Source organism: Lethenteron reissneri, chromosome 65 (assembly GCF_015708825.2).
Source record: "Lethenteron reissneri isolate LAM-NWPU_2019-01 chromosome 65, ASM1570882v1, whole genome shotgun sequence".
NCBI lineage: Eukaryota > Metazoa > Chordata > Hyperoartia > Petromyzontiformes > Petromyzontidae > Lethenteron > Lethenteron reissneri.
The window spans coordinates 8,432,007-8,449,626 of NC_083843.1; the positions used below are offsets into that span (position 1 = coordinate 8,432,007).

Here is a 17,620-nt window from a genome sequence, read left to right on the forward strand (position 1 = left end):
CGTCATCCTCCCTGAGTCAAGCATTGTTGACTGCATACCTCCTGGCCCTCTCACTTTGGGGCCCAGCTGGGGTCTATCCTCTTCATCCAGAGCCACTGACTGCTGCCTTCTGCCGCCTCCGATACAGCTCTGATTGCCGAACGCTGGCTCTGGCCCTTAATTCCCAGGTCTCTAAGCAGTCTGGTTGTAGATGTTGCCACAAAACCTCTGCAGCCCACGTCCACTGGTCGGACTTCTGTGTTCCAGCCATGATGCCGTGCTTCGGCAGCTAGATCGGCATAGCGCAGATGTTTTCGCTCATAAGCCTCATCTACTGAGTCCTCCCAGCTCAATGATGAAGACCTTCTTGAGCGAACGAGACCAGAGCACCATGTCAGGTCTTAGGGTGGTGGTTGCGATCTCCGGAGGAAACACAAGTTGCCGGCCAATGTCAGCTAGCATTTTCCAGTCGCGGGCCAAGCGCAGCTGGTCTCGCTCTATTGGTGTAGAGCCGCTCTTTGGTGGTTTAGCCCCTTCGCGGACAAAGGTAGTCCGTAAGGGGTGTGATGCTGTATTTATAGCTGCACTCTCAGTCGGTTTACTTGTTCCTCGCCACCGTGAGCTATGATAATGAATGGATCCTGACTGATGGATGATGATGATGATGATGATAATAATAATGACTAGGCTTGGTAATAATGGACACCGATCTCTCACCTGCACTCAACACTCTCTGACCCGACACCTGCCACTCCCTGACCCACAACCCCCCAGCCATTTGGAGCCCCTCCCTCCCACCTGCACTCCAGATCCCCCACACACTCATCCAAACCACCCATTCACCCAACCTCTTTACCTCCTATCCGCCTACCCGCCTGCCCACACCGATACATGCTCATCCATTCACCTGTTAATTATCCTATCCTCACACTCTCCCACCCGCCCACCTACTGTATTCACCTGTCCACCCACTCACCATTCCACCTCATATTTATTCAAGCGCCAACTTCTGGCTGATCTCCCTCCCACTTGATCACCTGCCCACCCGCTCACTCACTCACCCACGCATACGATCATCCTCCCACCCTCTCACCCGATTACCCACCTACCAACATGATTAAAATTACATCTGAAGAATATCACCCATTTACACATGAACTGGAGAGATTATTTGTCAAATAATGAACAAATATTAAGTTGATAAACTTGATTTGGAGCTTTCGTGACTGCAGGAATAACTTATTGGTTCTTTTGGGAAAGTCACGTAGAAAGAAAATACATTTAATAATAGAATATGACGTTTCGATTGCAACACAAGCAATCATCATCAGGTACGAATGAATAAGGAAAAAAAACGAGAAAACTTAGGAATAGAATGCAATACAACACAGAGAGTCGGATAACATAACAGTCAACACCCTACCTGGTTGATTACGTTCTTCCAAAGATTGCTAAATTTGAGAGAGAGATAAAACACAGACACGGAGACATATAGTCAGACACATAAGCAGAGAGAGACAACACAGAGCCACAGAGAGAGAGAGAGACACACACAAAGAAACAACGCCTCTGTGTCGAGGCCTTAAATAGAGAGAGGGGGGCAGAGAGAGAGAAAGGGGCGGTGGAGAAATTAGCATGCCAATGAGAGATGTGGAGCTTTCGTGACTGCAGGAAGTACTAGAGAGACAACACAGAGACTAAGAGAGAGAATAAAAATAAAAGAAACTTAGTAAAATTTGGGAAAGTAATGCAATGCAACACAGAGAGTCGGTCAACACACAATTAACGCATAGCCTGATTGATTACGCTCTTCCAAAAATATCTAAATTAGAAGTTACGTGTGAATTTTGAGAGAGAGACAAGACAAAGACACACAAAGACAGACACACAAGCAGAGAGAGACAACACATTCGTACCTGATGATGATTGCTTGTATTGCAATCGAAAGGTCGTATTCTATTATTTTATTTCTTTTATTTCTACGTGACTTTACCGAAAAAACCATTAAGTTGATACATTTTTCAGAACAATTAAAAAACATACTAAAACAAATCCTGAACAAATAAATGGCAATAAAAGAGACGACATAATTCGTTTTAAACCTTGAATCAGAATGTTTTTTCAAGGTACGGTTTGGTGCAGAAACCCACAGAGCCTCACCATAGCCGACGAAATCAGCCCGAGGGACAAACCATCACCGTTTGCCTGGCCACTCTGGGTTTTGTATAAATCGCAACGCTCCTGTTGCATTCACACCGCCGCCGTGTGCGCTCCTGAGACAGCGTCTCTCAGCCACAGCGAGCGGCTATCGATGAGAAGCCACTGAGAGTCGTGGCGAGCGCAGCTCCCACTGAGAGCGTAGCGAGTGGACCTGGCTCCCGTCTGGAAGTGGTTAAAGCCGACCGTGTAACGTGTCTCACGTTGCGTCTCGACAGCTGCGTGCGATACGAAGCTCGTGTCTGTGAACTTGACCACCTGAGCACATTTCCACGGAGTGTATCGTGAGGTTTCTAACCTCGTGATAAGTAATGTTCACTGCCTTGTTCATCACCGATGTTGTGAGCCCACAGGATGTTGATGGTTAAAATGTTTTAACTGGAACGTCCCTCGATTCAATCATTCGCAATTGTGTCCAGGGTATCAAATGACACATACGTGAAAACTTCAATAAAAGATTTACTATATATATTTTACCAGGCATGTCCTAATGAGCTACCTTGCTCTTTTTAAAAAACGATGTGGCCATCACAGATGATAGCTCACCGAAGTGGCTTATCATCATGTGGAAATGTAGAGCAGTGGCTTAATAGACGTCAGGGTCGGGATCAAACCCACAACCACCTGTAGACCAGGCGAGGTATTTAACATCTAATCACACCAAATAAAATATTAAAATCTACATCTTACACGGTTTACATTTATATACCACGTAAAACACATTGATACAGAGCCAAAAACAAGCAAGGCATCGCACTCACGTGCATCAGAGCGAGGTCAAACGCACGAATGCACGATGAGTACTGCCAGGTCATGTGGGACGTTCTCTCGCTGTCACAAAATCACTCAACGCGTTCGTCAAATAAAACCGCATGGCCCTTAATGGTCACATATATTAAACGACGTTTCAAGCAATGGACCTACTTTCTAGGACATCATTGAGAGTTAAAGCAGGAGGGCGATGCTGAATGAGTGCGTGCGTGTTTGGGTTTTTACTCTGATAATCGTTGCTTGAGTGAATTTAAGGGTTTTAAATTGTTTCACACACACGCATTTCTCTCTGTGTGCATGTGGCAGAGTTTAGCGTATCAACAACGAATAAATAAATAACAACATCAGCGAGCCGTTCTCAAATCACCGAAATGTTGCTGCGTTTGGGGAGGCAAGGGGGAGAGAGAAAGGGGGGGGGTGCAGGGTAGAGGGAGGGGGGCCGCGTGAGCGCTAGGGGAAGAGGACGTGAGGCTGGGGGGGGGGGGAAGTGGACGGGGCTAGAAGTTGGAAGCTGGAGAAGAACAGATAAAAATGTGCTAGTAAACCGGCAGGTACGATGGAACAACCATAAACAGTTAAGGTTTTACCTGGTTGATAACATCCTTCCAATGATTGTTCAATTTGTATCCATCTTCTCGGTTGAAGTTTGTCTATGTTTATATATCTGGATGGCTTCATGAACAAACCTTTGATAGTAGCCCGAAGGTTTGCAGAGTACCTTGGTCTCGGAAAAAACAATGTCATGCGAGCCCACAGCGTTATAACAATGGTCAGCTACGGCAGAGGTATTGGTTCTGCTATGTTACAGATCTGCCTTGTGTTCGCAAACACAGTCCGAGACATGTTGTTTCGTTTCCCCAATGTAACTATTACCGCAGGTACAACTCAGTTTGTAGACTCCAGGGTATTGCATGTCAGGAATGACATCATTCACAGATGGGATTAGATCACAGATTTCGTGTACTGTATTGAATCGGACCTGGATCTTGTGTTTGTTTAAGATTTTGGAAATATTTTGGTAACACCTGCTAAGTATGGCAAGGTGATGATTTTGATTGGGTCCTTAGATGGTTGTCTCCCCATGGTTAGAGAAACAGCTTTGCGGATACTGTGGTCTGAGTTCCCATTCATCTTGGGGGCTTGGTGTACGTATTACAGTTAATTGGCTAGGTGGTGTTGGTCGGAGATCCAGTGGGTCCCATGGTGTGGTGTTTTGATGAGGGAATTCTTCTGGACCTAATGGTATGGGGAATCAGGTTTAAGATAGGAATCTGTGTTGGTTCCTTTCTGTGGACAGAGTGTCCCAACGAGCCGTCAGGGTTCTTCTCAAACAGAACATCCAGGAATGGTAGCTTATCATCCTTCTCCACTTCCATGGTGAATTTGATGGATGGGTGTATGGAATTGATGTGGTTGAGAAATTGGTTCAATGCTGACAGGCCATGTGGCCAAATGACGAAAGTATCATCTAGGTATCTCTTCCACAAGAAAGGACGTAGGGTGGATGTTGGATGGCATCTGTTTCTAATTTCTCCATGAAAACATTCGCTATCATTGGTGATAAAGGGGAACCCATGGGGGTACCTTCATTTTGTTTGTAGAAAGTACCATTCCAGGTAAAGTAAGTGTTGGTAAGGCAGCCTCTAACCAAAGTTGGTACATCCGGATTCAGTCCATGTTGGACCAAGTCTTCAATTATTGCTAAGGTGTCAGGTACAGAAACCTTGGTGAACATAGAAACTACATTAAATCTGACAAGCAAATCATCTGGAGACAGTGAGATGCCCTTGATTAGAGAGACCAAGTCAGCTGAGTTAAGTACTGCTGAGGTAGTCTTGCCCGTGAATGGAAGCAAGGTGTCAGACAGAAAACGGGCCAGTTTGTAGGTAGGTGAGTTGATAGTGGAAACGATGGACCGAAGTGGAGAACCTTCTTTATGGATTTTGGAAGACCATAGAATCTGGGTGGTCTAGCAGCAGAAGGTTTTAGGGAGAGCCGCTTGAATGGTTCGTTTAAAGAAGTCGGTTTTTGGAATCAGGCGGTTGGTAAGATCTTTGTTAATGTTGGTGTAACTGCTGTCATTAAGAAGGTCCTGTATTTTGTTGTTATATGTGGTTTTATCCATGATGGCAGTAGCATTGCCCTTGCCAGCTGAGAGGATGACTATGTCCTCTCTCTTTTTTTAAGAAAAGGAGTGCTTACTTACGCTGGCACTGGTTCCAACAAAAAAAGTTGCAGCTAATGAGACAAAATTAGCATACACAAATTAACGTTTACGCTTTCAATCTCGCTGTACTGATGGCATGTTTTGGACACTGGGGATTTGCTATAAACACATCGAGACTAAAAATTTAAAGTCTAAGTAATTTCCTTTTCAGATGAGCACGGAGGGCAACTCCTCCTCTACTGTTTAATGGTGTAAGCCTGGCGGTGGAAATTCCGCGTTCATATGGCGGCGGGGGAAGGGCGAGTACATCCACAAGACGACTGTTGACCTCTCCACCCCGTGGTTACTCATTTAGTCGACTCTAAGAGAGCGGGATGATTGGCCGAGTCAGCCCCCAACCCCACACCCCCCGGACCCACCAAAACAGGATTCGACTCCCAAACATTGCGATTGAGAGCAGCAATCACACTGCACGTGAGCGCGGCTTATTTGAGCAGGAGAAAAAAAATTACCCACGCATACGAGAGAAGCGTGGCCACAGCATTGCAGTTGACTACGACACAGACACCGTTGGCCCGTACGTCCAATGATACGTGTGTTGCAACGGCGTTTGGTGAAGTGCCCTTTATTATTTAAAAGTAGAAGAAAAATGTAGTGCATCGATTACTGAAGTGTGAAAATTAAATGTATTTTGTGCAAGCGTATAACAACAAAACAACAAAATCACGTAACAACTTTTCTTTAATGAGACGAACATGGCAAACAAAATACGATGTGAGTAATACTCGTCGTGTCGTTAAGCCATAGTAGTGTTTGGTGACGATTACAGACGGCAGAATGCCGATGCGAGGGATGGGCGTGTTGCGTTTAATAAGAACGGGCGCGTGACTTTTAAAGTGAGTTAATTGGAGAGCCGCCGCCTGAACCATAAACATCGGTGATTCCACCTCGACGCAGTCGCTTCCTTCCACACGTTCGTTTCCGTTGAGATCGGCCGGCGCAAACTAAACTGCTGAAGCGGGTTAACAAAAAAGTAAGTACGTAAAATATACGGTCGGTGCCTCTAGCTATGAAACCCAACCGACCTCGCGACTACAGACGGCGCTGCAATTGCGTGCTCTTGTCAGTTCTGCCCTCAATGCTCCGTGCGGTCTGCTCGTTCGCCGTTCTTCCGAAATTGTTTTTGCTTTATGCTCCACTCGCTGGTCCTTATGCCCGCTCTTTTCTGGCTGGACATTGGTTTGCCTCTGGGTTGGATCATCGAAGTTGAGGCTCCCATATCTTCCGGGGGGGGGGTGGGGGGAAAGGAAAGAAACAGAAAACGTTGAGGTTAAAGTAACCATCCACGCGCATGTGTGTACGTATGCGTTTGCGTGCGTGTGTGTGTGTGTGGGGAGCGGTGGTGTAGCGCTACGAACATGGTGACCCCGGTTCGATTCACGGCCAAAACCAGTGACGATTATAAGAAACGGTCCTGGGCCTACCCTAGGTCGACTCAGCCTCAAATGAGTACCTGGTGCGGTGTGTAAACATCGCCACTGGAGAGACAAAGGCGGTCGGGCGTGGTGCTGGCCACCCACCCCGCTCGTGTACCGTGCAGGCCTTCATAGGTGCTCGCTAACAGCACTTGTCCTCAGAGTCTGTTAAAGCTATACACGGAGGATCTTTGTTGTCTTTGTTGTAGTGTAGTGTGCATCTGCAAGTCATCTCGACCAGTCAACCCATGGCACTTGGGTCTGTTCCGCGACCTCCTGCTTGCGAGCCTTGAACACTTCACGTGGCCTCAAGGTGCACCGCGCACTGGCACAAGCGACGTGGGGAGGTCACCGCAACTTAGTGGAAAACGGTGTTTTTTTGTGAATGTAGTTAGACGGCCCCCTTGCGCGAAGTCACTGGTTCGATGCATGTAGTGGAAAGAACGGTGGAAGTATCTCGAATCCGCCCCCCCCCCGACGATACCCACCCAACAGTATGAACAGATAAACCACAGTCGTTTGGCAGGTCACACGCGGTGGGGTAATGTATGGGTACTCACTCCTATGCCAAGACATCTGGCGAGTGTATAAGAGAAGGTCAAAATACACAACCAGAGTGGTTATCTAGAGCTCCCTCCAGTGGCGGCCTTTCCACCAGCAGTGATGTCAGCGAGCAATTGCAGGGCTGCGCCTTTATATTTTACAGCGTGCAGTGATTCAACGCACTAATGAGAGCCCCGCAAACCAGATGAGTCACGTGTGAATAAATTGCATTTGCATTGCGTGATTAGATAAAGAAAAGTCCGTTTTAGTATTCTCACCGCTCGCACGGTTTGTACCCTGTCTGACAATTGCCCCCAGAAGATGAGATCACAGAACTATTTCTGAAGTCACTTCATTGAGCGCATTAATGCTCACCGAGATCGCAGAGGTCGTTTATATCCGCATGTCAAACTGAAAACACCATTCTAACCACAGCGCATGCTCAGTGGCCAGGGGCGCAGTCCGACGGTGGGAGTTGGCAGGGGGGGGGGGTGTCCTACTCGTGAAAGCTTCCCCGTGGTTATCGGTTAGATTCCAGATAGGGTCGGTAAAGTTGGCCCCCACCCTCGCTTAGTCAAGGACAAGTGGAGTTCCACCGCAACTCCAACGGCAACTCCTGGCCATTGACCCAGTACTAACCCCCGATGGTCGTGAACTCCCCCATGTATGGCAAGGTTCCATTGGATGCACAATCGGCATTTGCCTCGCTGTAACAGAAGAGTTAAAAAAGTGAAAACGCACTAAAAAAAACAGTACCGCAATTATTTTTCTAAAATGGCGCGGGAGGTCTTTTGGTTCCGTACGTATCTTAAAACGCGTCGAAGCTGCGTCATGCTGCACGCGTGGGGCCCAGCGGGGCACGGACCTCTGTTCTTGTGGCACTTGCAGCTCTCCACGCACTCCTCGGTCGTGTGGAAGTTGTTGTCGTTGCCTCCGCAGCCGCCGTAGATGAAGTTCTCGCACTGGCCCGTGGTCATGTTGTAGAAGTGACGCGGGAAGGCGGCCTTGCAGTTGCCAGTCTCCGGCTCAAAGCGGCACTTCTTGGGCACCTCTGCAGTGAGGGGAGGGGGGTGGTGGAGACACGGCGGGGAGTTTAAACACCGACGTGCAAGTGCAATGACGATGGCGGGGCGTGCAGATGAATGTCGCCGTGGGACTAACTTCTCTGGCACATGTCGTGATGGGTACTCCAAGATTGGATGTTCAGTGCTCGCCCGAGCTGCTTTGGTTTCTGGTGACCAAACGAATACATGATGAGGTCGCATTCGTTACGCACAAAGTGCTCGCCACAAAGGAACCACGATACCTTGCTGATCTCGTCAAGGAGCATAAACCATCGCGCAAACTCTGATCATCCTCGCAGCGGATTTTGGCTAACCAAGACGGTCACCGCATCACGTGCTTTCAGATGCAGCCGTCTGGAATGCTCTTTTATCCGATATTAGTAAGCCAATGGATGTATGCACTTTCAAATCTAGTTTGTAAACTAATTTCTTTAGAACTGCTTTTTCGTTTTTAGTGTGTTGTCCTACCCCCGCACCTCTGATTAACACTGTTGTCTACGTATGGTGCGAAACAAGTTCAACAAACATAAATAGTGCTAGTGGCAAGCGGGCGTTCTCATCACAACCACGTGCTCAGTGGCTCATCAATTTGTGAATGTGTTTGTTCAAAATGTGTTGCATACTTCCCAACATGCAACAAACCTGAAATTTGGCATGTGTGTAGCTTGCAGACTATACACCATGCAAAAAGTATAAAAATAGACTTTTATATATTTTTTTTTGGGGGGCGCAATAATGGATATATTTGCACGGCAAGTGAGCGGTGACGTCACATCTGTGATGTCACCCGCATGCGTCAGCGTTACGCAGTGTGCCTGCTAACGTCACGCACCCCCCCCCCCAACCCTCCGCGTAGGCCGTGTATTAATCCAAGACAAGAATCCAAGTCTCGGGCGAAGCCGGGTAGTAAAGCTAGTATAAGATATAGTATTCTGACCCCGTGGGCCAAATTCTATGGGTTAGGAAAAAACACAATATCTCGCCCTGGCACGTGGGGCCCTTCAGCATGTGTGGCCCTCCAGCACGTGAGGCAACCAGGGGTTACGTACGTACTCTACATTGAACTTCTTTCACGCAATGCACAGCCGACCCCACTAATCGGATTGTGCGGAGGAAGCTCAACACACTGCCTGCGCGCTCGTTTCCCTCGATAGCCGGTGGCGGTGTGGGTGTGGGCACCTACTCTGCACTGTTTTGCAGGCGATGCGGCACTCCGTTTCTGTCTCGAAGTTGTTGGCGTTGCCGTCGCAGCCGCCATAGTAGAACTTCTGGCAGCGCTGCGTGAGGCGGTTGTAGAAGTAGCGTGGGATGTGGGCCTTGCATGGCCCAATCTCTCTGTCCATTGTGCAGATGGCGCGTATGGAAAGCTCATCATCGCTCTCGTCGCCTGCACGGAGAACGGGGAGGACCCAATAACAAAAAACTATTTCGTACGCGCATGTTTACGTTCAACTTCTTTCGAAACATGCATTGCCAACCGTGATAACACTGGTCAAATAAAAAAAATTCTGGCCTGGACTTTTGCAGCTGTTTTAGACTAATTTCAGGGTGTTGATTCCAAATCTGATCTCAGATTTGCTCTATCACATCATTTTTATGCTATCGGCATACCCCATTTTCATTGATTTTACCCGAAATTAACTCTGTCACTTATGATTGCAAGTTGTTGCGAGTCAGTGACTGCCTAAGTGTTAAATATGGTGTTGTATTTTTAAGATAGTGTGTTTATAATATCATTTTATGTAGATATCCACATTTATTTTATATTTTTCTTCTGCAGTTTTTATTGAAAATGCAATATTTGATATCTCAAAAATCTGATGTGATAGACAAAAACTGATGCCAGATTTGGAATCAGCACCGCAAAATGACATTAAAACCGTTGGAATACCTTATGCCAGAAAAAGTTTGTCGACCAGTGTAATCGGAGTTAAGGGCCCACTGAGCTGAATACCCCTTCAAACGTGACCTGACCGCCATAAATTAAAGTGTAAGAAAGTGGCGGCTTATCACGTAAAAGTGTATGGCAGCCGAATGCTCTATAAATGCACGTTGATTCTAAACGTGGAGCGGAAAACCCGAAGGACCCGGAGAAAAATCCACACGACCACGGGGAGAGAAACTGCAAACTACAAATATACAGCAGGCGTCAGGGTCGGGATCGAACCCACGACCTCCTATATACCAGGTGAGCTAGCTAACATCTTGCCACCGCGGCACCACTCTAACCACTGTGGCACCCCGGGGCTTAATTCCCGTCGTAGAAACGATGGTTTATGCACCGTACATATTTGTCTCACCAATGTCGTGTTCAATCACATTTCTGGCTCAGCAATCAATGGAAGGACGTAATAAACCATTTCGGATCTTAACTGATTGTGTTCACGTTTACGGTGACTTTCAGACCGCAGTCGACTCACTGGCATTGACTTTATATCTTTTATTCTCTGCAGGGAATGGATTCTATGCTCCGCTGCAAGTCTCCTACCACCACTCTCCCATTGACATATTTCGTTGCTTCCTCTTAGTACCTTTCACGCGACGGTCAATGGTATAGTGTATAGCAGATTGTATAATAATAAATAGTATACAAGTGTAATGTTTAATATAATGTATAAGGTAATATATAGTATCGTAATTGTATAGTGAATATACAGCAGTGTGGTATACAGTAAGGTGGGTATAATAATACATAGTGTAATATTACAATGTAGAGTCTAAACATAAATAGTGCTGGTGGCAAGCGGGCGTTCTCATCAAAACCACGTGCTCAAGGGCTCATCAATTTGTGAATATGTGTTTGTTCGAAATGTTTAGCATACTTCCCAACATGCAAAAAACCTGAAATTTTGCATGTGGGTAGCTTGCAGACTGTACACCATGCTAAAAGTATAAAAATAGACTGTTATATTTGAGGGGGGGGGGCGCAATAATGGATATATTTGCACGACAAGTGAGCGGTGATGTCACATCTGTGATATCACCCGCATGCTGCAGCGTTACGCAGTGTGCCTGCTGACGTCACGCATCCCACCCCCCACCCTCCACGTAGGCCATGTATTAATCCAAGACAAGAATCCAAGTGTCGGGCGAAGCCGGGTAGTAAAGCTAGTATAAGTTATAGTATTCTGACCCCGTGGGCCAAATTTTATGAATTTAGAAAAAACACAATATCTCGCCCTGGCACGTGGGGCCCTCCAGCACGTAAGGCAACCAGGAGTTACGTAAGTACTCTACAATGAACTTCTTTCACGCAATGCGCAGCCGACCCCGCTAATCGGATTGTGCGGGGGAGGCTCAACAAACTGCCCGTGGGCTCGTTTCCCTCAAAAGCCGGCGGCGGTGTGGGTGTGGGCACCTACTCTGCACTGTTTTGCAGGCGATGCGGCACTCCGCTTCTGTTTTGAAGTTGTTGGCGTTGCCGTCGCAGCCGCCATAGTAGAACTTCTGGCAGCACTGCGTGAGGCGATTGTAGAAGTAGCGTGGGATGTGGGCCTTGCAGGGCCCAATCTCTTTGTCCATCTTGCAGATGGCGGGTATGGAAAGCTCATCATCGCTCTCGTCGCCTGCAGGGAGAACGAGGAGGAACCTATAACAAAAAACTATTTTGTACGCGGATGTTTACGTTGAACTTCTTTCGAACCATGCGTTGCCAACCGTGATAATCGGAGTTAAGGGCCCACTGAGCTGAATACCTCTTCAGACGTGACCTGACCGCCATAAATTACAGCGTAACAAAGTGGCGGCTTATCACGTGGAAGTGTATGGCAGCCGAATACTCTATAAATGCACGTTGATTCTAAACGTGGAGCGGAAAACCCGGAGGACCCGGAGAAAAATCCACACAACCACGGGGAGAGAAACTGCAAACTACAAATATACAGCAGGCGTCAGGGTCGGGATCGTACCCACGACCTACTGTATCCAGGTGAGATAGCTAACATCTCGCCACCGCGGCACCACTCTAACCACTGTGGCACCCCGTTGCTTAACTCCCGTCGTAGAAACGATGGTTTATGCACCGTACATATTTGTCTCACCAATGTCGTGTTCAATCACATTTCTGGCTCAGCAATCATTTGAAGGACGTAATAAACCATTTCGGATCTTAACTGATTGTGTTCACGTTTACGGTGACTTTCAGACCGCAGTCAACTCACTGGCATTGACTATATATATTTTATTCTCCACAGGGAATGGATTATTTTCTCCGCTGGAAGTCTCCTACCACCACTCTCCCATTGACATATTTCGTTGCTTCCTCTTAATACATTTCACGCGACAGTCAATGGTATAGTGTATAGCAGATTGTATAATAATAAATGGTGTAAAAGTGTAATGTTTAATATAATGTATAAGGTAATATATAACATGGTAATTGTATAGTGAATATACAGCAGTGTGGTATACAGTAGGGTGGGTAGAATAATATATAGTGTAATATTACAATGTATAGTCTAAACATAAATAGTGCTGGTGGCAAGCGGGCGTTCTCATCACAACCACGTGCTCAGGGGCTCATTAATTTGTGAATATGTGTTTGTTCGAAATGTTTAGCATACTTCCCAACATGCAACAAACCTGAAATTTTGCAAGTGGGTAGCTTGCAGACGGTACACCATGCAAAAAGTACAAAAATAGACTGTTATATTTGGGGGGGGGGCGCAATAATGGATATATTTGCACGACAAGTGAGCGGTGATGTCACATCTGTGATGTCACCCGCATGCTGCAGCGTTACGCAGTGTGCCTGCTGACGTCACGCATCCCACCCCCCACCCTCCACGTAGGCCATGTATTAATCCAAGACAAGAATCCAAGTCTCGGGCGAAGCCGGGTAGTAAAGTTAGTATAAGTTATAGTATTCTGACCCCGTGGGCCAAATTCTATGAATTTAGAAAAAACACAATATCTCGCCCTGGCACGTGGGGCCCTCCAGCACGTAAGGCAACCAGGAGTTACGTAAGTACTCTACATTGAACTTCTTTCACGCAATGCGCAGCCGACGCCGCTAATCGGATTGTGCGGGGGAGGCTCAACAAACTGCCTGCGCGCTCGTTTCCCTCGATAGCCGGCGGCGGTGTGTGTGTGGGCACCTACTCTGCACTGTTTTGCAGGCAATGCGGCACTCCGTTTCTGTCTCGAAGTTGTTGGCGTTGCCGTCGCAGCCGCCATAGTAGAACTTCTGGCAGCGCTGCGTGAGGTGGTTGTAGAAGTAGCGTGAGATGTGGGCCTTGCAGGGCCCAATCTCTCTGTCCATCTTGCAGATGGCGGGTATGGAAAGCTCATCATCGCTCTCGTCGCCTGCAGGGAGAACGAGGAGGAACCTATAACAAAAAACTATTTTGTACACGCCTGTTTACGTTAAACTTATTTCGAACCATGCGTTGCCAACCGTGATAATCGGAGTTAAGGGCCCACTGAGCAGAATACCTCTTCAGACGCGACCTGACCACCACAAATGATAGCGTAACAAAGTAGCGGCTTATCACGTAGAAATGTATGGCAGCCGAATGCTCTATAAATGCACGTTGATAATAAACGTGGAGCGGAAAAACCGGACAAAAATCCACACGACCACGGGGAGAGATACTTCAAACTACAAATATACAGCAGGTGTCAGGGTCAGGATCGAACCCACGACCTCCTGTATACCAGGTGAGATAGCTAACATCTCGCCACCGCGGCACCACTCTAACCACTGTGGCACCCCGGGCTTAACTCCCGTCGTAGAAACGATGGTTTATGAACCGTACATATTTGTCTCACCAATGTCATGTTCAATCACATTTCTGGCTCAGCAATCATTTGAAGGACGTAATAAACCATTTCGGATCTTAACTGATTGTGTTCACGTTTACGGTGACTTTCAGACCGCAGTCAACTCACTGGCATTGACTATATATCTTTTATTCTCCACAGGGAATGGATTCTTTTCTCCGCTGGAAGTCTCCTACCACCACTCTCCCATTGACATATTTCGTTGCTTCCTCTTAATACATTTCACGCGACGGTCAATGGTATAGTGTATAGCAAATTGTATAATAATAAATAGTGTAAAAGTGTAATGTTTAATATAATGTATAAGGTAATATATAGTATCGTAATTGTATAGTGAATATACAGCAGTGTGGTATACAGTAGGGTGGGTAGAATAATATATAGTGTAATATTACAATGTTTAGTCTAAACATAAATAGTGCTGGTGGCAAGCGGGCGTTCTCATCACAACCATGTGCTCAGGGGCTCATCAATTTGTGAATATGTGTTTGTTCGAAATGTTTAGCATGCTTCCCAACATGCAACAAACCTGAAATTTTGCATGTGGGTAGCTTGCAGACTGTACACAATGCAAAACGTATAAAATTAGACAGTTATATTTGCGGGGGGGGGGGGCGCAATAATGGATATATTTGCACGACAAGTGAGCGGTGATGTCACATCTGTGATGTCACCCGCATGCTGCAGCGTTACGCAGTGTGCCTGCTGACGTCACGCATCCCACCCGCCACCCTCCACGTAGGCCATGTATTAATCCAAGACAAGAATCCAAGTCTCGGGCGAAGCCGGGTAGTAAAGCTAGTATAAGTTATAGTATTCTGACCCCGTGGGCCAAATTCTATGAATTTAGAAAAAACACAATATCTCGCCCTGGCACGTGGGGCCCTCCAGCACGTAGGGCAACCAGAAGTTACGTAAGTACTCTACATTGAACTTCTTTCACACAATGCGCAGCCGACCCCGCTAATCGGATTGCGCGAGGGAGGCTCAACAAACTGCCTGTGGGCTCGTTTCCCTCGATAGCCGGCGGCGGTGTGGGTGTGGGCACCTACTCTGCACTGTTTTGCAGGCGATGCGGCACTCCGTTTCTGTCTCGAAGTTGTTGGCGTTGCCGTCGCAGCCGCCATAGTAGAACTTCTGGCAGCGCTGCGTGAGGTGGTTGTAGAAGTAGCGTGGGATGTGGGCCTTGCAGGGCCCAATCTCTCTGTCCATCTTGCAGATGGCGGGTATGGAAAGCTCATCATCGCTCTCGTCGCCTGCAGGGAGAACGAGGAGGAACCTATAACAAAAAACTATTTTGTACGCGCATGTTTACGTTGAACTTATTTCGAACCATGCGTTGCCAACCGTGATAATCGGAGTTAAGGGCCCACTGAGCTGAATACCTCTTCAGACGTGACCTGACCGCCATAAATTACAGCGTAACAAAGTGGCGGCTTATCACGTGGAAGTGTATGGCAGCCGAATACTCTATAAATGCACGTTGATTCTAAACGTGGAGCTGAAAACCCGGAGGACCCGGACAAAAATCCACACGACCACTGGGAGAGAAACTGCAAACTACAAATATACAGCAGGCGTCAGGGTCGGGATCGTACCCACGACCTACTGTATCCAGGTGAGATAGCTAACATCTCGCCACCGCGGCACCACTCTAACCACTGTGGCACCCCGTTGCTTAACTCCCGTCGTAGAAACGATGGTTTATGCACCGTACATATTTGTCTCACCAATGTCGTGTTCAATCACATTTCTGGCTCAGCAATCATTTGAAGGACGTAATAAACCATTTCGGATCTTAACTGATTGTGTTCACGTTTACGGTGACTTTCAGACCGCAGTCAACTCACTGGCATTGACTATAAATCTTTTATTCTCCACAGGGAATGGATTCTTTTCTCCGCTGGAAGTCTCCTACCACCACTCTCCCATTGACATATTTCGTTGCTTCCTCTTAATACATTTCACGTGACGGTCAATGGTATAGTGTATAGCAGATTGTATAATGATAAATAGTGTAAAAGTGTTATGTTTAATAAAATGTATAAGGTAATATATAGTATCGTAATTGTATAGTGAATATACAGCAGTGTGGTATACAGTAGGGTGGGTAGAATAATATATAGTGTAATATTACAATGTATAGTCTAAACATAAATAGTGCTGGTGGCAAGCGGGCGTTCTCATCACAACCACGTGCTCAGGGGCTCATCAATTTGTGAATATGTGTTTGTTCGAAATGTTTAGCATACTTCCCAACATGCAACAAACCTGAAATTTTGCAAGTGGGTAGCTTGCAGACGGTACACCATGCAAAAAGTATAAAAATAGACTGTTATATTTGGGGGGGGGGCGCAATAATGGATATATTTGCACGACAAGTGAGCGGTGATGTCACATCTGTGATGTCACCCGCATGCTGCAGCGTTACGCAGTGTGCCTGCTGACGTCACGCATCCCACCCCCACCCTCCACGTAGGCCATGTATTAATCCAAGACAAGAATCCAAGTCTCGGGCGAAGCCGGGTAGTAAAGCTAGTATAAGTTATAGTATTCTGACCCCGTGGGCCAAATTCTATGAATTTAGAAAAAACACAATATCTCGCCCTGGCACGTGGGGCCCTCCAGCACCTAAGGCAACCAGGAGTTACGTAAGTACTCTACATTGAACTTCTTTCACGCAATGCGCAGCCGACCCCGCTAATCGGATTGTGCTGGGGAGGCTCAACAAACTGCCTGTGGGCTCGTTTCCCTCGATAGCCGGCTGCGGTGTGGGTGTGGGCACCTACTCTGCACTGTTTTGCAGGCGATGCGGCACTCCGTTTCTGTCTCGAAGTTGTTGGCGTTGCCGTCGCAGCCGCCATAGTAGAACTTCTGGCAGCACTGCGTGAGGCGATTGTAGAAGTAGCGTGGGATGTGGGCCTTGCAGGGCCCAATCTCTTTGTCCATCTTGCAGATGGTGGGTATGGAAAGCTCATCATCGCTCTCGTCGCCTGCAGGGAGAACGAGGAGGAATCTATAACAAAAAACTATTTTGTACGCGCCTGTTTACGTTACACTTCTTTCGAACCATGCGTTGCCAACCGTGATAATCGGAGTTAAGGGCCCACTGAGCAGAATACCTCTTCAGACGCGACCTGACCACCACAAATGATAGCGTAACAAAGTAGCGGCTTATCACGTAGAAATGTATGGCAGCCGAATGCTCTATAAATGCACGTTGATAATAAACGTGGAGCGGAAAAACCGGACAAAAATCCACACGACCACGGGGAGAGATACTTCAAACTACAAATTTACAGCAGGCGTCAGGGTCAGGATCGAACCCACGACCTCCTGTATACCAGGTGAGATAGCTAACATCTCGCCACCGCGGCACCACTCTAACCACTGTGGCACCCCGGGCTTTACTCCCGTCGTAGAAACGATGGTTTATGAACCGTACATATTTGTCTCACCAATGTCATGTTCAATCACATTTCTGGCTCAGCAATCATTTGAAGGACGTAATAAACCATTTCGGATCTTAACTGATTGTGTTCACGTTTACGGTGACTTTCAGACCGCAGTCAACTCACTGGCATTGACTATATATCTTTTATTCTCCACAGGGAATGGATTCT

General features: G+C 47.1%; 2 protein-coding genes across 2 annotated transcripts in view; one reads left to right on the forward strand and one right to left on the reverse strand.

Annotated features, from left to right (window-relative positions):
- AP3M2 (adaptor related protein complex 3 subunit mu 2) overlaps positions 1-17,620 on the forward strand; it is a gene marked incomplete at its 5' end in the record, with an annotated part of 280,782 nt that overhangs the window by 106,946 nt on the left and 156,216 nt on the right. The gene's annotated exons all lie outside the window — the stretch shown is intronic.
- Positions 5,865-17,620, reverse strand: part of LOC133359428 (papilin-like) — a 35,168-nt gene continuing 23,412 nt past the window's right edge. Inside the window, exons 5-11 of the mRNA XM_061577841.1 lie at positions 16,787-16,970; positions 15,050-15,253; positions 13,317-13,520; positions 11,579-11,782; positions 9,400-9,603; positions 8,018-8,203; positions 5,865-6,415 (exon numbers count right to left, since the gene is read on the reverse strand). Of these exons, the coding sequence (XP_061433825.1) occupies positions 6,270-6,415; positions 8,018-8,203; positions 9,400-9,603; positions 11,579-11,782; positions 13,317-13,520; positions 15,050-15,253; positions 16,787-16,970 (1,332 nt within the window). The 3' untranslated portion in view covers positions 5,865-6,269. The remainder of the gene's footprint in view (positions 6,416-8,017; positions 8,204-9,399; positions 9,604-11,578; positions 11,783-13,316; positions 13,521-15,049; positions 15,254-16,786; positions 16,971-17,620) is intronic.